This window comes from Ambystoma mexicanum, chromosome 3p, assembly GCF_040938575.1.
Source record: "Ambystoma mexicanum isolate Mex_15411 chromosome 3p, UKY_AmexF1_1, whole genome shotgun sequence".
Taxonomy (NCBI): domain Eukaryota; kingdom Metazoa; phylum Chordata; class Amphibia; order Caudata; family Ambystomatidae; genus Ambystoma; species Ambystoma mexicanum.
The window spans coordinates 1,171,808,068-1,171,829,108 of record NC_090925.1 but is presented as its reverse complement, the minus strand read 5'-3'; the positions used below and the strand labels follow the sequence as shown (position 1 = coordinate 1,171,829,108).

General features: G+C 47.3%; 1 protein-coding gene across 1 annotated transcript; it reads right to left on the bottom strand.

Annotated features, from left to right (window-relative positions):
* Positions 1 to 1,410: 1,410 nt before the first annotated feature.
* On the bottom strand, positions 1,411 to 1,881 carry LOC138580041 (uncharacterized). Its single transcript, XM_069650270.1, has one exon. It carries the CDS (start codon positions 1,879 to 1,881, stop codon positions 1,411 to 1,413), a length of 471 nt encoding a protein of 156 aa, XP_069506371.1.
* Positions 1,882 to 21,041: the final 19,160 nt, after the last annotated feature.

The window sequence follows — 21,041 nt, the reverse complement described above, 5'->3', positions numbered from 1 at the left end:
TTAAAGGAATATGTTTAGCCGCCAACCATACTTTTTCCTCAACTTGATACTGTGGGGCCTCTCTCCTGTGATGATCCGCAAATTTCCACTGCTGCTCCTTGGCTCGTTTTAGGTTCTCACTGGCTTCCTTAAGGGATTGAGCGATTCTCTGATGCAACAATGTCACTGCTGGCATTTCCAACTAGTCCAGAGGGTCGAAAGAGGATGTTCTTTGGATGCCGACCGTTCATAACATAGAACGGGGTCTGACCAGTGCTAGTATGAATTGAGCTGTTGTAGGCAAACTCACTTAACCAGAGAATGTCTTTTCAGGTCCCCCACTTTGTTGTAGCATGCACCTCAGGTATTGTTCAGGCGTTTGGTTTGTCCTCTCCGTTTGACCATCGTTCTGTGGGTGGTGACTAGTAGAGAGCCGAAGGTCGATGTGGGCTAGTTTACAACACCTTTTCCAGAAGGCTGAAACAAACTGGGATCCCCTGTCTGAGACTAACACGGATGGGAATTCATGTAGTCCGACGATTTGTTCTAGGAATACTGTAGCCAAAGTAGCAGCGGTAGGAAGTCCTTTCAGTGGAATGAAGTGCGCCATTTTGGAGAACAAGTCTACCATGACCAAGATAGTGTTAAACCCTTCACAGGGTGGTAAATCGGTGATAAAGTCCATCGATAATGTATGCCATGGTGTTGGTGGCACTTCAAAAGGCCTCAGCAGCCCTGCCGGATTTTGTTTTTGGGATTTATTTTGCACACAGACACCACACGTGGTAATGAACTGGGTGACGTTTTTCCTCCTGGAGGGCCAGCAGTAATGCTTTTGAAATTTGGCTCTAGTCTTTGCGACCCCTGGGTGCCCTTCCACCAAGGACTCATGGTAATTGGCTATAATTCTGGTGCGTAATCCCTTGTCCAGAACATACAACCTTCCCTGGAAGTATGGCAGATTATCTTTGATGGAGTATTGTTCTCCCTTACTTATCCACTCCTTCTGGGCAGTGAGGTCCATGTGGGCTTTGAGGTCAGTCTGTAATTCTTTCCAGCAGGTAGTAATGGCTATTTGGTGTTGAATCCGCTCCTCAGGGATAATAGCTATGGGATCGGATGGGCTGAAGGCATCCTGGTCCTCTCCCATTCTTGACAAGGCATCGGCTTTCCCGTTGCTCAATCCAGCCCAGTAGGTGATCACAAAATCATATTTCGCAAAGAATAACTCCCAACGGAGTTGGCGAGAGGATTGTGCCTTGGCCATTTTCAGATACTGTAGATTACGATGATCTGTAATGACCGTAACCGTGTGTTTGGCTCCCAAGAGGTAATGCCTCCACATCTTGAAGGCTCCTTTGATCGCCAGGAGCTCCTTATTGGTTATCGCGTAATTTCATTCAGGTGCAGAAAACTTGTGGGACCAGAATGCTATAGGATGAAGCTGTCCCGTCTCAGGGTCCTTTTGCGGAAGACTGCCCCCATGGCGATACTGGAGGCATCAGTTTCCACTACGTAAGGTAGGTCAGGCCGAGGGTGTCGCAGTATAGGTGCTGAAGTGAAGGCTTGTTTTAATTCTTGGAAGGCAAGTTCGGCCTCTGCTGACAAAAGGAATTTCTTGTTTTTCTTCAAAAGAGACGTGATCGGGTGGACAATTTGCGATAATTGTGGTATGAAGCATCTATAAAAGTTAGCAAAGCCCAGTACACTTTGTACCCCTATGATCGATGTTGGGGAAGGCCATCGAAGAGTAGCTTCAACCTTACGTGTGTCCATATGAACTCCTCTTGGAGTAAGCATGAAGCCCAAAAACTCGACCTCTGTGACGTGGAAGGAACATTTTTCTAGTTTAGCAAACAGTCGGTGCTCGTTTTTCCAACACCGCCCTAACGTGGCCCACATGTTCTTCTTTGGACTGCAAATATATTAAAATATCATCGATGTAGTTGAGAACACAGACATCCAGCAGCTCATGGAGCACATCGTTCATAAAATACTGCAAGGGTGCTGGTGCATTGCATAGCCCAAAGGGCATCACCTGATATTCGAAGAGTCCGTATTTGGTCCGGAAAGCGGTCTTCCACTCATCATCGCTTTTAACTAGTATGAGGTGATAGGCTCTCCGAAAATCCAGTTTTGAATAGATTTGAGCGTTTTTTACCTGGTCAAGCAATTCTGGAATGGGCGGCAAAGGGTATCTGTTTTTGATAGTTATTTGGTTCAACGCCCTGTAGTCGATGCACGTTTTAAGGTCACCTTCCTTCTTGGGTATGAAGAAGAGCGCTGAGGAAGCAGGAGACTTGGATGGGCAGAATAACCCATTGGCTAGGTACTGGTCAAGGTAGGTTCCCAAGTGCTGATTCTCTTGTTCTGTCAGGGCATAAATCCGGCTGCACAGGATTTGGGCTCCAGGTATCAGGTCGATCTGGCAGTCATAGGGTCTGTGAGGAGGCAAGGTATTTGCCTGTTCCTTCTGAAATACATCTTGATAGTCCAAATATTCCTGGGGCAGGGCACCAGCCAGCGCCAGGAGAGGTTTGGTTTCAGTTTTGGGTTGCTGCAAATGACAGGTTTTGGCACGTTCCTGCGGAAAGGTAAGCACTCATGTTCTCCAGTCGATTCTAGGGTTATGAGCCTGTAGCCACGGCATCCCTAAGATCATATGGAACTGTAGAGCCCCAATAAGATCAAAAGAGATATCTTCTCTGTAACCTTCTTGACAAATCAGCGTAACCTTTTTTGGTGTGTTGCGTTACCAGCCCAGAGGATAGTTGTGAGCCATCCACAGCAGTAACGTTCTCCACCTGAGGTTTGCGCTGAAGAGGAGGTCAATTTGTGCGGCTAGGGCCTGAACGATATAGTTACCAACTGCTCCACTGTCTATATACGCCTCCAAGGCGTGCACCTTCGATGGTTGCTGGTGGTGAACTATGAGTACTGGAATGACTAGATGTGAGGTCTGTACTACTTTCTGGTTTTCGCTCGGCAAGGGGACCCCTACCCTTGCCGAGCACTAGAGTTTTCCGGAACCGTGTCCTGTTCCTTATCGGTGTTATCTGTGGCACCAACAGTTCTCCTAGGAGGTTTAATGGGGCAATCCCGAAGAAAATGTCCTGCCTTACCACCGTATATGCATAGTTGTTCCTGCCTCTGTTTTTCTCTCTCGGCTTTATATATAGGGGCCCGTAACCCCCTGATTTGCATTGGTTCAGTGGTTTCGTTGGTCTTGCCTGAATTGTCCTTGGACCTCACATAGACAGGTCTCCCTTCAGACCTAGTGGGGTCCATCGTTCGGCTCTGTAGTCTGTGATCCAGTTGTAATGTTAGGTTGATGTATTCGGCACAAGCTCCAGAAGGATTGACCACTTGAGCTAGCACATCCTTTCGTTCCCCTCGTAGCCCTCAGTAAAATAACATAGTCCTTTTCTCGTCAGGCCAGTTGGTTTGTACAATAAGATGATTGAAGGTGGCTATATAGGTCAGTAAATCCTGATTCCCCTGTCTGAGGGACAACAGTTCGCCCCTGAGCGTGTCTTGCAAACAGTTTCTCCAATTCCCGCTGGAATTCCCCAAAGTTGTGTAGCACAGGGTCATTCTGGTTAACCAAAGGTCTCGACCACTCCGCAGCACTGCCTTCTAGATACGAAAGTACAAAATCCACCTTTGAAGTGTCGTTCGGGAATTCACCTGGACAGCACAGGAAGTGCAGGTGGCACTGATTCATAAATATAGCAAATTTGTTGGGGTCACCTATAAATCATTCTGGTGGGGCCAGTGGTACCGCCCCTGGGAGGACTACTTGGACTGGTGGCGATGGTGGTGCAGGGGTTGACATATTCCCAGGTAACGGGACATGCCCCGCATGTGATTGAAGCACCTTTCTTGCTAGATCGTCAGTTTGTTCTCGGGCAGTGAATAAGTCCCTTCTTAACGAGTTTGTCTCTTGTCTGAAAGCGTGCACTTCAGCCTGTAAATCCCCTAGCAATTGGGCCAACTGGTCGGTCTCAGAGGTATTCATAACGCCCAGGCAGAGGTTCTGAGAGGCTTTGCGTTCTGTTACGCTCACCTGGTCTCTGCGGGGGCGTTGGGGCACGGTTGGAGCCCTCCCTGTAGTTGACCCCATTGGACCGCTTCTCTCCCCCAACAACTGCCACTTCGTGGGCCTGGAAGCCGGAACCTGTTCCGGCGAGAAGGTGAGAGACAATGAGGCTTGAGTGGGTGGATTTGTGGTTCTCTTCCGCCCTTTCGTGCCAGAATATGGTGCACAGAAGTTTACCCATGCAGGCTCACCTGATAGTATGTTAGGGCAAGCTCTCCGTCCTGCTTTCCTTCAGCAGGGCCGCTGCGGATGGACCTAGTTACGTCACTGGTCCTGGGTGCGGAGGTCCAGACTGGCTGTGACCGTTCTGTCTTGAAGGTAAGTTTTCTTATGACTTTCGTATTGTCCGTGTCCTTGTAATGACACTTATTGTTCGTAAGGGTATGTTGTCTTTTCTCCCCCCTTTAGCAATGAAGATGACCCAGGAGCACGTGATGGCAAAAGGAAGCAGCTGGGAATTTCCACCACTGGTAAGTAAGCAGTGATTTCTGAGATCGCACCAAGTTCGTAAGTTATGCCGCTTTAATGGTTAAAGTCTGTGCTTTCACTCACCTTATGTCTTTTACTCTCTTTGCAGATGCGGCAAGTTGGCGATGGCTGGAGGCCGGCACCTGGCTCCCGATGGTGGTCAGAGATGCAGGTTTGCGTGGAGAAAGCACCCGAAGAAGGTCCTAGCCGATGGAATGCGGTACAGGTAAGGTTGTTGGAAGTACCTGTTGAGGACTCCAGGAAGGTGAGTATGAATGCGGCCGAGTCGGGAGCAGATGGCGAGACTTCCAGCGACGAGGCGATCACAGGTAAGACTTACGCAGCTATCGCTGAGTGAAGGCAGATGGCTGTGCTTCCGATGGTGGTGCGATCTCAGGTAAGGGGAGCGCAGCGGCTGTAGAGGCGAAGGAAATGACAAGGCCTCCGGTGATGATGCTTTCCAGGTCTGATGGTCGAGGTGGCTAGATGGGCGCGCGTTGGTTCAGATAGATGGCGAAGGGCTCCGGAGACTGGGAGAGCACGTGCTGGATATGGTAAGATGCTTCTGATCTGCGGTGAGCGTTACGTTGCTGATAGCAAACTAAAACGAAGCACCTGTGTTTGGGTGGGGCTGGCTTATGTAGCCTGGCCCCCGCCCCTCCTTGTAGGCTCTGCCTTGTGGCCCCACCTACCTCCTCCTTCAGTCTTCTGCACGTGCCTTCTTGGTGAAAATCGGGCCCCGCCCGGCCTTGCTGCACGTGCCCCTGATGTTCTGTGTGCTGAGCACACTGTGGAATGAGCTTGGTGCCATAGGCGCCAAGACTGGGTCCATTGGGACCTTGTTTGTGGGGGAGAGCTATGCTCTTGCGTAGTGACCATGACAGCGTGTCTTATTCAGATCAATTAGGCCTCATATCAGTAATACTCCCCTCTCCAGCTCACTCTGCCTGTTTGGTCACTCAAACTGCCTCAATGCCTCTGCCAAGCTCTCAAACTCTGCTCTCATCAGAATATTTGCCCAAGCTTCCGAACTCCCGAAGCCATCCGATTCTGCTGCACCCAAAACACTTCACTAAGCCTCCATCAATGCCACACCAAACACCTCCCTTCAATCTCAGAGTCATAGAGCAGCTCCATCTAAATCTCCTGAAGCCTCACCTCTGGATGTACTATTTAATGACGTACATACATCTATATGGTTACATTAAGCATTCACTTGTTTCTCTGTCAGCATGTCTAAATCCAAGCAGTGCCTGAAAGTCTTTTACGCATGTCTTGTTCTTTCCAGTTACTGTGTGTTCTGTCATCGTGACATTTGTACATCATATCTTGTACCATGCTATCTGTGTTACATGTTACCATCCTCCCATCTTTCTCCATATTCCTCTACTCACTCCATTGTTAGCTTCTGAAATCCCTCTATCCTGTCCCTCTGTCTGCGAATAACTCACTCCCTGCTGCCTGCCCCCACCTTTTCTGTCTGCATCCCAGCCAGGCCTGCTGATAAACCAGCCCTTCTCCGTTTCTAGTAAGACAAAGGTGACCTCTTATCTGTGTCTGAACAAGAAACTGTTTACGCATTCCTCCCTCACAGTGTACCATAACATCTTTCCGCAGAACCAAGTGGCACTTCTGTTCTGTCTCATTCAGGAGGACATAGGAGCCAACTACATGCTTTCTATTCTCGAAAGTAGTGCCTAATGCATTCACTTACCCTAAGAGCTATATCATAGTTTAATGCATACTGCTAAGTGCACACTCATGCGTGTCTCTACAATGCATACATAATACATATGTCAGTCTATCTGTACATGCCTCTACATGTCTCTACAAATATAACAGGCCTTTCTCTATAGCAAATGCAAATGGCTACATAATATGGATAGTCTAATGTATAACTAATCAGAATGAATGATGTATAACTACTCGGGATGCAATGATGGTCACTAATTACCAAATGAGTCACTAAATGAGTCACAAATTACTAATGATTCACTACAATGAGTAATGAATTTCTAATGATAACATACCAGGCTTCTCATACAATATCTGGCTTTACACCGGAACTGTTGTGCACAGTGCCAGTGCTTCCATCCTCCCTATTCCCATTGAGTCCTATCGAACTCAAATGGAAACGGGGACTAACAATTGCCATCTGACTTGCCGGACGGCCGTGGCTGTAATGCCCCAGTTATTCTGGCAAGTAAGGCAGCAGTAATTCATCACAAGTCCGGCGGAAAAATATATCATGACATTTATTAGTAAATTACAAACTGTTGCCATGAAGGCTTTTTGGCAAAAAGCTGAGATAGAAAATAAAATGTGAATCTCAAAGAGGAGTGCCAATATTTCTGTTCTAGCCTCCTGAACCAATGCTTAGAGAGAGGCTAGACTTGGGGGTGGAGAGAAAGGTAAATGTCCAGTCCTGGTTGTGAGATCATGAGTTAGCACTGCCTAATGTTCACTTTCCTTGGGAGGGGCTTAAAGAGTAAAAAGGTCTTACATTGTGGAAGAAGGGACAGTGGCCAAAAAACACCAGAGAAGATCTGTTGAAATTGCATTTGGGTGGAAATATTGGAAGAGGGCTGGAGCTGTCTATTGCTGGGGAGACTAGAAAACAGGGGCTGTGAGGCTTCCCTGGAACCATAGAGGGAGGATTGCTGTAGAATTCCATTGACTGAAGTGCTGGCCAGAATCCTGTTTTGCCTTAAGAGCGAATCCGTGCTCTGTCTCCATTACTGCAGAGACAAGGGATCTCCAAAAGTAAGTAGATTGTACAGCCAAATGTCAGCGTGGGATCTATTTAATGAACCCATTCCCTTTCAAAGTGGGTTCTCTTGCATTGGTGGGGGGGGGTTAAAATTTTGTAGATCCTAAAAATATTTGACTGTATATTCATTTAATTAACTCCCAAATAGATAGACGCGGGCGGGGCGCTTGGAAGAATTCTAAACGTTCACCCTCCTCCAAGCAGGAACATATAAGATAGTCATTTAAAGTAATTAAGGTGCCTTGATTTTCCTATTCACCCCTGACTTCTCTAATGAGGAGGGGTGTTCCTTCCTAAAACGAAAATTCCAACTGAGCCCCTTACCAAAACTTGTTTTTAAACAAAAGATATACTTGCCACCAAAACGAAATTGATAATTGGCACCATCCCCAAACCTTGCCTTTCAACCCTAAAAGATACGTGTCCCAAAAACTTAAAATAAACGGTATTCTAATCTTAAGATGAAATTCCCAATTATCATCACTCTTTCAACATTGTAAAAATCAAAATTCATAATCATCCCCATTTTACTGTCCAACGTCCCCAATGCTGGGCCTTTAAGTGAAGGGGGGGTCTGAAAAAATGTTATTCATAATCATCCCTATTTCACTGTTCAACTTCCCCAACACAGGCCTTTAAGTGAGGCGGGGTCTGTAAAACAAAACTTCTAAATTGTCCCAATCTCTAGACCTGGCCTTTGAACAGAAGGGTGCTGCATGTCATTGATGCTTCAGTTTTGGGGAGGTGGGGGAGAAGTGCTTTGTAAAAGGGAGACCTCATATATCCAACACTGAACATGTAATGTATGTCTTGTTTTTAAATCAACCCTGTGTCTATTCCTAAGAAAAATGTTGGTGTAATGTTTCCCGCAGACATTTTTACAAATCTGTAATCAACTGCTAGCATTTTGAGTGTGCAGGGAACTCCATATCTCAAACATGGAAGGTGAACTAGTTTGCATAAAACAAAACGTGTGCCTATTTTTGACACTAAAAAACTTTCAGGCAGAAACGTGAAGATTATGTTCTAGTATTGGGCCATGTTATTATTATTGAACTTCAACATTCAACTGGGTTCATGGGAAAAGCGTTTTGACAAATTTATTTAGCCAGTGTTCAATGTTTGTGAGACCAAAGTAAAAGTAGAAAAAATGTGTTTTGTAATTAAAGCTGTGTTTTCTGCGACAAAGAGGGTGTCAGCTGTGATTGGACATAATTATTATTCATTGAGCTTGGGCAACACGAACAGCATTATAATGAGCATCCGCCGAGAGCCCAACACATGGCACCTAGGCAGCAACATCAGCAGCAAGGCAAGCAACAAGAAGTAGCACATCAAAATACAATGGGAAACGCTCACACCAATATTTTTGCAACAACTGCAAATGGTGCACCGGCATCTTTCCGCAACGTAACTGTAGTTGGGGACAATGTGTTTTCAGTGCCCGGAACAGAGACATACCAAGATTAGAACAGCCCACAGAAAGCACTTGCGTGTCCAGTCCTATCAACTACCCTATGTGCAGAAGAGGAACCACTGGTGGGTGCGGAGATAGGCAACAAGCAGTTCATCTTTATGGTGGACTCTGGAGCTAAAAAATCGTGCCTCGTGGAAGGCTGGAACCCGCTCTCTGGAAAAAATCTGGAAACGCAGGGGTTTTCTGGGGCTATTTTGAAAGTTCCTTGCAGAAAAGATTTAGACATAACTGTGGAAGGGAAAACAGTGCGAGCACCTCTACTGTACCATGAAGACTCTCCAATAAATTTGTTAGGACGGGACCTTCTGAGCAAATTGAATATGACCATCTCCTTCACAGAACGAGGGATAGTGTGCTCTACCCCAGGGGTATGCCCAGTAAGAGCCATGTTAATGATCAGCACTATGACAAATGAAATTGCAGTAAGAGGAGTGCCCATCGATATTGACAAGTTCATTTATGGAATACAGGTACTTGCTAGAGTGGTACCTGAGATAACACGGAAAGAATGGAGAGTGCCATCTGATTTTGTGTTCCGCCCCATTGTGAACTCAGATGTTGTGCCAGGTACAATTATGTCAATTGATTTGGAAGGGGTACAAGTACCCAGCAAACATATTGCAGTAATAGGACTGGACACACATGGATGCGAATGGAGAACAGTGCTGTGTATAGATCCAAACATAGCTTTGCGTGATTTAACTGATGAAGAATTGTTTACTGACAATGATACTGATGGGGAAATTATAATGGAGATAAGTGTACCATGTGACATAATGATCAAGCACAGAGAAATACACAACCCCCTCATGGCTAGCATTAGTGCACCACCCACTATATTTGAGGGCGATATGGACAAAGTAATGCCAGAATTATGGACAACAGGACCACACAATGTAGGGCTTTTACAAGAGATCACGCCCATAAAAATAAAATTGAAACCAGGGGCAATCCCACCCAGAGTGAAGCAGTACCCATTATCAAGCGAGGCAGAGGAAGGAATAAAAGAAACTACAAATGGATTATTACAACAAGATATAATAGTGCCATCAAATTCACCTTGTAATACAGACATTTCCCCAACCAAAAAAAGCAAGGGGCGGGGCTGGGAGGATGATACAGCACCTCTGCCCACTTAATGACATCATACAAAAGAGTTCCCTGTAGTACTTAACCCTGCATCCATTTTGTGTAGTATCCCTAAGGAGGCCACATGTTTGTCATTATGCCTACCCCCGGAGCACCAGGCCAGGCCCAGCACCCCCGGGAGCAGGCATCATGCCCTCGGGTAAAAGCCCAGCGGCCCCTTATAGGGCCTCTTTGGACTCTGTCCTGGCGCCGTTGGCGTCAGGCTCATGTTGGACATCAGTCCTGGCGCCATAGGCGCCAGGCTCATAAAGGAAGGTGTTTTGTGCACTTACCTGATGCAGACCATACTGCAAGATTCAGGCGTCCCTGAGACCTGAAAGGGACTATTTTTCATTGGGACTATTTTGCCACTCGGGCGTGGCCAGGGAAGGATACTTACCTGGAACTACTTTGGGGGCTATTTAAGCCACGTCCAGACAGTAGCTCACGCTTCGCGTTGTTCTGCATCCAAGCAGCTGAACGCTCACCGTGTCTGCTCCTGCATCTGGTCTCCAGCCACGCCCGCCTCGATCCTGGAACACCTGTAAGGAAAGAAGAGAAGAGAAAGGTGAAAACCAAGAATTTTATCAAACTTCTTACCTGCATCCGGAACCTTCACGCCAGCGTTCCTGAGAAAAGACTTTCATTTAAAAGCACTGCGTTGCTCGCTGGAGCGCCGCGCTTCACTCACCTGTCCTCGGGAGTTCTTCTGGCTCCACCGCGACTGTCTGCACCGGTCGCCACATCTCTGCGCCTAGGGGAGAGAAGAAGAGACAAAAGGTGAGCAGAAGGAACATATGAGGAAAGCCTAATTTTCCGCCATAACACTTACCGGTCTTCTGTTGGTGGACCATTCCTCATTTCGGGTCGGCGCCACTTCGTTGGCAGGTACCGCACCCCGGCCCCTATGGGGAAAGGACAAAAGACATTACTGGAGGAATATAAAGACATTAAGAGGGATCGCCCCCATCGCTAACTCACCTGAGTTTACCATCGGCAATTCAATCCCTCAACGCATCGCCTTCATTCTGCACCTGAAATAAAGGACAGATCACAGGTTAGGAAGGCAACAGAAATGGAGGCTCAACACTTGAACTTTTGTAATCTTCATACTTACGGCATTCCGCTCGGAAAAGTCAAGTGGATTTTGCCAGTGCCATTCTGAAAACCAGTGAAGTAACTGGACAAACACGCGCCCCTGCACAAGAAGCAGGATGGAGAGTTCATCCTTTCAAACCATAAGGTGAGCTTCAACCGGGGATTTCGGAGGAAGTTAGAGAAAACGAAGGGGGGAAGGGGGGAGCAAGCACACTATTCTGCAGACTGTTAATCCCCTTTCTCATCTGCAGAAGGATATTCCTACGGGCCAGACAAGCAAGATTTGAGGGTCCTGTTCAGTTGGTGTTCCAAGTTCTGCGCATCACGCTCGAAGAGGCCACAGCAACCCAGACTAGACCAGAGCCTCCGTGGGAGTCAGGTGAGCGTTACAATGTTTCACAGTTGTAGATTTGAAAAACGCCTTTTTCTCAGTGCCACTTGACCCCAGCTGTCACTATTTTACAACATTTACATTGGGGGGGAAATAGATATGAACATTGCAGATTACCACAAGGATACTGTGAGAGCCCCAGAATTTTTAATAGGATTTTGCATGAAAACCTTGGTAATGTGGGATGTAGAGAGCACGATAATTCAATACGTGGATGGTCTCCTCATCTGCAGTAAAAATAAAGAACAATGCAGAGCAGATTCCATTACATTGCTAAATGTAATAGCTACAAAGGGGTACAGGGTGGATAAGGGCAAACCTTCAATACTGCCTAGCAGAAGTGTTATGCCTAGGACAATTGATTTCAAAAGACGGCAAAAGAATTATCCCAGACAGAGCATCGGCAATACGTCACACAATAATACCAAAGTCAGTGAAGGACCTGCAGAAATTTCCTGGCATATGTAATTATTGCCGTGCATGGATACTGGACTATGCAGCCCACACACGCGCCTTATTGCAAGGGTTAAAAGAAGCACAAAAGAACAGTGCCACAATAAAATGGACCCAAGAAATGATGACGCAATATTTCAAATTAAAAGACCTCATCACACACGCACCTGTTTTAGCGAACACCGATTATGACCGGGAGTTCTACCTCTTCCCACATTGCAATGGAATATTAATGACAGCCGTTCTGACAAAGAAAACATTGTTAGGCCAAAAGCCATTGGCCTACTACAGCAGCACACTAGATTCAGTGATGCAGGGCAACTTCGCATGCGAACAACCTCTTGCAGCAGCAGCCTTCGCGATAGAGAAAAGCACCACAATTGTAATGGGATGCTCAGTGACACTATATGCAGAGCACTCACTGTTTGCCATTCTGGAGCAATCAAAATCAACACTTACAACACAAAGAGCAACAGCATATGAAATCATAATATCCAGCCCAAACATCCATGTGGTTAGATGTAAAACTGTAAACCCTACCACATTCATCACAGAGCCCTGCACTGTAGAAGACATACAAGCACATAATTGTGCCACATACGAGTGAGAAGAAGATGACATTCCAAAAGCAAGTGAAAATGCCGTCGAAGAAGGGGAGATCTACTCTGTAGATGGGTCAGCGTCAATTGACACTAAGACAGGAGAAAAACATACAGGAGCAGCAGTGGTAAGAATAGAAGGAGAAGAGTACGAAGTAATAGTGCATTAACGCCTCCCATCATATTATTCAGCACAAGCAGTGGAACTGACAGCATTAATTGAGGTGTTGTATACAGCCAAAGGATGCTCAGTAACAATCTACTCTGACTTAGCATACGTGACAACAACTGTAATGCTCACCTGGTATCCACGGGGACGTCCCTCGGCCTGTTCTGACCTCTTACGACCTCGAACCTTTCCCTGGAGCCTACTCGACTGGAGACTGGGCCTGAAACACAGGATTGGTAGAGTTTAACCCCCTATTGTCTCTGTGTGCTTGAACCCCTTCTTTCCCAGGGTCCAACCCTTCCCTTTATATCCACAGCTCACTTTGTTTTCTTGGAAAGTGTGCTCTCCATCCTGCTTTCAGCGCAGGTGCGCGTTGATTGATGCGGGCTTGTTGCTGCCTAGTTACTTGACTGGCAAGAGTCCGACAGGTAAGTATAATGAGTCTTTTGAACAGTTCTGTAACTTCATTCCTTTCCTTCCTTCGATGATGGCCGGCGTCCGGGGATGGCGACGTGCTGCTGAGATGAGTAGCGCTGAAGGTGAGTGAGAGCGCGATGCGCAATGCGCAATGCGACCCTTTCGTATTTGTATTGAACTGAGTTCTTTTTCTGTGTCTTTTAGGTGCCGCGACGTTTTCAGGGTGGATGCCGGTTATGAAGAAGAAATGCAGTGAGTAAGCGCGGTATGCGGCGCCTCTAGATGTTTCCACGCTAACCTGGAGTGTCTTTTCTCTCTTGCAGATGGATGAGAAGTTCCGGAGACAGAGTTCCCCTAGAGCGGCTGGGATTCAGGTAAGCGTTTGAAGCTCGTACAGTCTTAAACAAAATAAGCAAAGATTTGCTGAATGCTTACTAATGCCTTTTTTCTGTTCTTTTCCCTTTTCCTTAGGAAGCGGTGTGCCGGGATGGGAATGACACCGCCGAAGATGCCCGCTGAACAGAAGGAGCGATGAACAATGGGCAGAAGCACCGCAAAGTAAGGCTGTTCCTAACGGTGTTCTTGTTCTTGCAGGAGCTGAGCGCAGAAGAAAGATGCAGGCCTACTGAAGACCGATCCGAACACGGTGAGTGTCACGCTGCAGATGCAGAAAACGCAAAGCATGCTTCTCAGCCTGGGCCTGGCTTAAATAGTCTCTGGGTATCCCAGGTGTCTCTGGGCTGAACCACACCCAAAAGAATAGAGTGCACATGCAGTTCTGGGAACCGAAATATGTGGGGTCATCAATCTTGTCCCCATCAATGCACTACAAGTCCAATCCCCAATGTTATCCTATGGGAGTGAGTGAGTCTGGTGCCACAAGCACCAAGTCTGACTCCAAGTGGGTCTTTAGAGGGATGGAGAGGCCCTTGAGGGCCATGTAGGTGATTGTGGCCTGGCTCCATCCTGACATCTTGGAGGACTGGGGACATGAGGGGCAGGAATCATGACACAACGGTGCACTCTGGGTTGTCACGATGGCAAAGAAGAGGGTTCAGGAGAGCAGATGACTCGCCTGTACAACATGCAGCACTATTAAATGATTTGATTGAAGCACTAGCAGAACCATCAGTAGTGGCGTTGGTAAAGTGCCAGGCACACACCAACAACACAGACGCGATCTCGTTTGGGAACGCGGCAGCGGACGCCGCCATGAAAGAAGCAGCATATTTTAATTTCCCTCAATCGTTAGAATGCATTGTGAAAACACCCACCCAAGAAGCGCAATTGCACTCCCATACTACAGATAATAGATTTACAAAGACGTGCACCCTCTGAAGAACAAGAATTATGGGAAAAAGAGGATGTAAACAATCACCCACAGACTTAATATGGCGACAGAAAATGACAGACAAGGTAGTAATGCCCGTAGAATTGTTGCAGATTGCATTCCAACAACTACATTTTCCAACGCATGTAACCAAACAACATATTGCTGCAGATATTCAAGAAGAGTGGTTTGTCCTAAATTTACAGGAGCATTTGTCTAAATTAAAAATAGAATGCACGACTTGCCAAACATATAACTCAGGTATGACACTGAGGACATTAGGAGGAACACTGCCACGCCCCGTAAGACCTTTCAGGGAGCTCCACAATGACTATGCCAATATGGGAGAAATATGTAATGGGGTACGATACCTTATTGTGACAGTGTGCCCCTTCTCACGGTGGGTCAAAGCTGGGCCATGTGCCCTTCCTGATGCAAAGTGTGCAGCAAAGTTTTTGGTGCTGGAGCTTTTCTCTAGGTGGGGTATCTGTGATGTCATCAGGTCAGGTAACAGCACCCATTTTGTAAATTACCTCTTTAAGGAGGCCACCATGTTGTTAGGAGTAAAACACAAATTGTGTTGATTTATCACCTGCAAGCTAACGGAATGGTAGAAAAAATCAACCGCCTGCTTAATAGTAAATTGTCCAAGTTATGCAACACACTTAAAAAGAACTGGGTGTATTGCTTGCCCCTACCACTGTTCCAGCTCAGAACGCAACAGAGTAAGGATCATCATTTGAGCCCGCACGAAATAGTGATGGACGGCGCATACACACACCATTATCGACAGTCAGAAGAGCATCGGATGCCCACAGAGCTGCCACAGTGCTAGGAGATACATTTAAGGAATACCTTATTCAACTGACACGTGCAGTGCAAAATATAGCATAGCAAATAGCACCCCCCTTTACACAGAATAATGAAACAGATACAACAACGCCAGCACCAGTCAGCCCCACAGGATAGTTAACTCAGAAAATGGCGAACTCATGGAGCATGAGTCCTCCCGTCCCCTGCACACCTATTGGAACTGGTAATTATACCCAGCCAAAATTAGTATATTTCTCTTTGATTTGTTACAATCAGCGTTTGCTGATATCATTTGTGGTCACTTGTATAACTTAATTCATATAACCATTCAAGAAAACATTTAAGAAAACATACTCATAGATATATTTCATAATGAATGTATTAGTCCCATACAAATATTTTGTGCCTATACAGTAATTTCCAATACAGAATTGTAAATTTAAAGTTAAAAAAAATCAACATATACATTTTCAAATCAACAAAACGAGCTGAACGTGTTTCGATAGATTAACTCTCTTCTTCAGGAGCAATATAACTTAGGTCTCTTAATCAATTAGGAGCTTTGAGTTCATATGTGAAGTAATCTTCAGGAATTGTCCATTAAGCAGCTGACAGCTAACATTAAGGGGCCGATTCATGGAACAAATGTGTGCCGAAAATCTTTGCGCAAGCTGGCGCAAGTGTGAAAAAGCAAGCGCACAGGCACGAGTGCGATTCAAGGAAGGGCCTGCGCGTGTTTTGCCCTGGATGTGCGCCAAATCCGTGCATGGCGCATACGGACGCACACATCATTGCAACATCCTGAACGCCGTGCGCGACGCGCACAGGGAAAGCACAGAACGTCGGCGCACACACCAAAAAGGGGCGGGTCACGGGGTGTAACACGCGGAATGGGGAACAACGCATAAAAAAGAAGGCGTAACTGGGGAAGTACTGCAGGGAAATACACGGAACACCCACACACACGCGAACAATACGTATTCATGGAATGGAATACGGGAAACCCATGCACGCTAAAAGACGCGCACAGGCGTCAACACGTCCGCCACACGAAGGCAGGCGGAAGCATCCCCGCGCACAGTATAAAAGTGTGTGCAAACAACAAACACGTATATACAGCTACGATGAATGCCCCATTAGTCGCAGCACTGATCGTGGGACACCGTAGGAGGAGGAGAATAGCCACGGCCCGCATTTTTTCCCCCCGGATTAGCCTTTTTGGGATGCCTGATGACCAGGTCTATGGCAGGTATAGGTTTCCACCTCAAATCATCCTAGACCTGGTCAGGGAGTGGGAAGATGACCTTACATCCCCCACCCTGTGCTCCGAAGCATTGAGCCCCCTGGAGAAGGTGCTCAATGTCCTGCATTTTTTGGCCACTGGGTCATTTCAGCAGACAACTGCCATAGTGGGGGGGGGGGGTCTCGCAGGCCACTCAGTCACGCTGCCTACACCAGGTGTTGGCAATCATGACTGCGCGCCCCTCAGTCCGCAGGCACATATACATGCCCAGAACACCCGCAGAAAGGCATGCCGTGGTCCAGGATTTTTACAGGGTGGCACACTTCCCCAAAGTGCTCGGTGCCATAAATTTCACCCATGTGGCCCTACGTCCACCTAGGGCCACTGAGCACATCTATCGAAACCGCAAGCACTGTCATTCCATCAATGTGCAGGTTGTATGCGATGCAAAGGGAATCATCACCTCTGTCTATGCAAACTACCCTGGCTCCACCCATGACAGTTTCATATACAGAATGTCTACCCTGAGCCGGGCCCTGGAAGATGGGCAGCATGGCGACACATGGCTCCTAGGTGAGTACAAATGCCTGTGCACATGCATGCATGTCACACACAGACAAATACACAAACCCTAATAATCACAACCATAATCACCTCCCCAGGGGACAGTGCCTACCCTCTGAGCAACCACATGATGACGCCAATCCGGAACCCCACCCCACCCCAGGTAAGATACAACGCTGCCCATATTGCAACCAGGGACATAGTGCAGTGCACATTCAGAGTGCTCAAGTCACGCTTCCGCTCCCTTGACCGCTCGGGCGGGCAGCTACTATTTGCACCCCCAGTAGTGTGCAGGATCATTGTGGCAGCATGTGTCCTGCACAATGTTGCAACACGGCAGGGTGTACCGGTGGACATTGTGGTGCCCCCACATCCCCAACCATAGGCACAGGCGCTGCCCATGGGAGGGGATAGGGCACGTGGCGAGGCAGCCCGGACCCAGCTTGTGGCCACATTTTTCTCCTAAACTCCCACCCCTGCGGAGTGCACACAGGCCTGGCACATACCAGGTGACAATCGATGATGACAAAGAGACAGTCAACTGTCACAACCTTACCACCCTGAGAATGTTTCCATGGAAGTGCTACATTGTGTGCATCCCTAGCTACTTAAACCTAACCAATCCTTTGTGACCAAAAGGAACACATGCAAGGTATGTATCAACCCCCGCCCCCTGCAAAACAGGCCATGACAATCCCTGGTATGTCACCCAAACCCTCCCAATCCACATCACCCTTGTCTGCCACACCATGACATGGCAAGCAATAGCAAAAGCCCAACATATGACCAAAAAGATACAAAGTATCTAATTATTATATAATGTAATAAATGGAAAGTGGCTCAAGACAATGACGCCTGACATGGAATCAGATGAAATGACTGACCAACAACCTCCCACACATACCAAGTCATACACAAATGCTTTCCACCAGTTGTAGCACAAACATAACACTGAATGCCTGTTCACATGCACATTGGGCAAGGCAAAATCCCTACTCCCGAACCCGTGTGCTGTGTGTGTCTCCTGCAACACACTGCTCAGCACACAGCACAGTGAGCAGCCATTTTGTTGTAGATACACCTTGAGCATCACATGAAAATGACTAATTAAATAAATAACCAATTGATGCATGTACAGGATCCCCAAATGGTCATAGACCATGTGCTGCAGGGACACAGCGGGCCCGACAAGGCAATCTGTGTGCACCTGTGGCCATGGAAGGGTAGTTGTACATGTGGTGGATCATTGTGCAACTGTGTGTGTCAGTAGGGACATGCACTCAATACATGCATGTGAAATCTAGTGACCCTCAGTGTCCTGTACACATCACATGTGAACATTGCCCATGTGCACACCCCAGCATGTCAAACCACACCAATCCTCTGACACTTGAAAAGTAAAGACAACACAGGAACAGGCATTGACCAGCAGAACACATCATGTACATAGTAACCCACAATTAAAATGTCAGAGTGCCCAAGACACTATGGCCCAAGCCAACGGTCTCACAACAAAAGGCCTTCCCTCATTTACACATCACCATGACCTACTGAAAAACTGTGTCTGGGGTATGTAGCCTTCTTCCTTCAAGTCTACCTGGCTACAGGATCACCGTACCCCTTGGTTTCTCTCTATGTTCCACCTTGCGTGTAAATAGGGTCCAGCCCCCTCAGAGGCCACCTTGACTGGTAAAAATACCAAATCGCAGAGAACTCCAAGGAGCCAAACCCACAAACCAGGGAAAAAGCCTGTAGGCACCAAAAAACACTGGAAGAGTCTCCAGTAGATGACTTGAAGTAGCAGAAAATGTCCAAGCACATGTCCAAGCACAATGATAGAACACCCAAGGTAGCACAGTTCAACAATGCTCCAACAGGATGGGTACCATGTTCAGTACATAATAAACAATGATGATGTAACAACTGATGGGTAGTGTCACATCTCTGGTGTCCAGGCGCAGGAGTGGCACGAGCCAACCACCGCCTCCGTGGTCTGTACGCCTGCAAGGTCAAACTTACACAGGCCTCTGAGACCCCGGTGGGGAAGGAGGGTCAGGGATATGTTGCTCGGACAGGCATTGGTATTCAGGATAACCGGAAAGAGGGGCAGGAGAGGGGAGTAGGATTGTCAAGGGAAAGTAGGCAAAATACAAAAAACAACAATTGACAATAACACATACTCAATCAGCCAAAACATGTTCATCATGCACATTGTACCAAATGAGTCAAATGCAAGCCAAACAGAGACTTATCTCTGGGGTGAGTGCTGGCCTCCTGCCTGCGCACTCTCAGGTCCGGTAACAGGAGCAGTTCAATGCTGCAAAGAGAGTGTGAGTTACTAATCTGTTTGTGTTTACAACACACACACACACAACACCTTTCATGCCCCAAAGTAAGTGACTCCTCCACAAACAAACACTCCTGTCTGCTGCTTGTACCCATATGTTAGGTTGGCCCCGTGATGGTTCATACACTGTCAATGCAGTAAGGCAGGCACACGTGGGGGCGCGGGAAATGGAAGACCAATGCGTCAAGAATCGCACATCATACAATGGTCCCTGGGTGAGCAGCTAGACGCGTATAGCGAGGTGCGACTTCAGTACAAGTTGTGTTCTTGCATCCGCAGATTTCTATAGGTAGTGCACGTGTCAATTTGCACATGCTAATGATATGCACTGCACACGAGTCTGTGCCTTGCTGGTTGTCCCTGTGCGCTGCATCAGTTTCTGGCTAGGAACGCTACTGCGCTAATAATTCTGCTTCTATGGAGCAGGGGGGACTGGGGGATTTGTGTGACAGCCCCTGCGTGTGCCCCTGACAACTTGGAAAGCAACTTGCCATTTGTCCCCAACACATCTTAGCTGGACTGTGCGCTTCAACAACAATATCTGTCCATCATTGGCACTACTTAACATGCATGTGCAAGTGGCCTGGTGGAAGGTTGGCTGCGATGTGGCCCCTTTGTGCTGCTCACCTTGCTTGGAGCTCCTGGAAACACGTCTGCTTCTGTTGGACATCGGACCACAAGCCCTGTGACACTGCTTGCGCACACATGCGCATGTGTGCCCCACCGAACGTGGCCAGCTGTCTGTAGAACTATGCACCATGTCTGCTGACAAAGGTGGCCCTGGAGGCACATTCTCCTGCAGAAAGGGCACAAAACATATAATTAACGCTGGAAAGTTCCCTGTGTGTGTCTCTTCATGCTGGTTGTGACTGGGCCATGTCAGAGACCTACATCAGAATTCCTCCCACCATCAGTGTGACTTTGACAGGCAAAGGGTGCTGGGCACTGTCTACATCATGAAGTGCATCAAGCACATGTACAGCAAAGAAAAGAAACACACATCACCATGTATATCAATTAATGGACACATCAATCATGAACCCACCCAAATCTAATACAGACATGCCGTGGATAAAAAACCCACGATCCCCACTAGGGGTGTTAACACAAGTAGTAGAGCAGCAGACAGGCCACAGATATGACATTCAAAGCCCTTGTGTAAATTACTGTAACACCAAACGATCCTTGCGAGCCCATGGATAAGGGAAGCAGTAGTAGCCTATGTGAGTTAGGACCCCAAGCTGCAAACACATACACAAGACAAGCTTGAAGGGCCCAGCTGGAACAGACAGTGGATGCTTTCAAAAGCCACAAAGCACCACACTGTCACATGAATGCACAATAGACAAGCAATTTTAAACTGTATTAACTAATTAAACTAACTATGAAAAACCTATATTACCTAATTAAACAAACTATCAAACACAATATTAACTAACTAAACTAAAAAGAAAAATCAAATATGGCCACATACGACCCGGGGTGGGCGAGGCACACAGGAGGGGGCGTACCGGGTGCACCTCAACATCCACATGCGATGATGTTGAGACAAAACAAAAAAAACTCCATGGGCTCAACGCCTGCAGAGCCCGACCTGTGTGGGAGATATCTCGCCGTCCGAGTCAGCCTCTTCCTGAAAAGGTTGACATGGCACAGGAGCCCGGCCAAACCTAGGCGCAGCTTGCCCCGCGTCGGC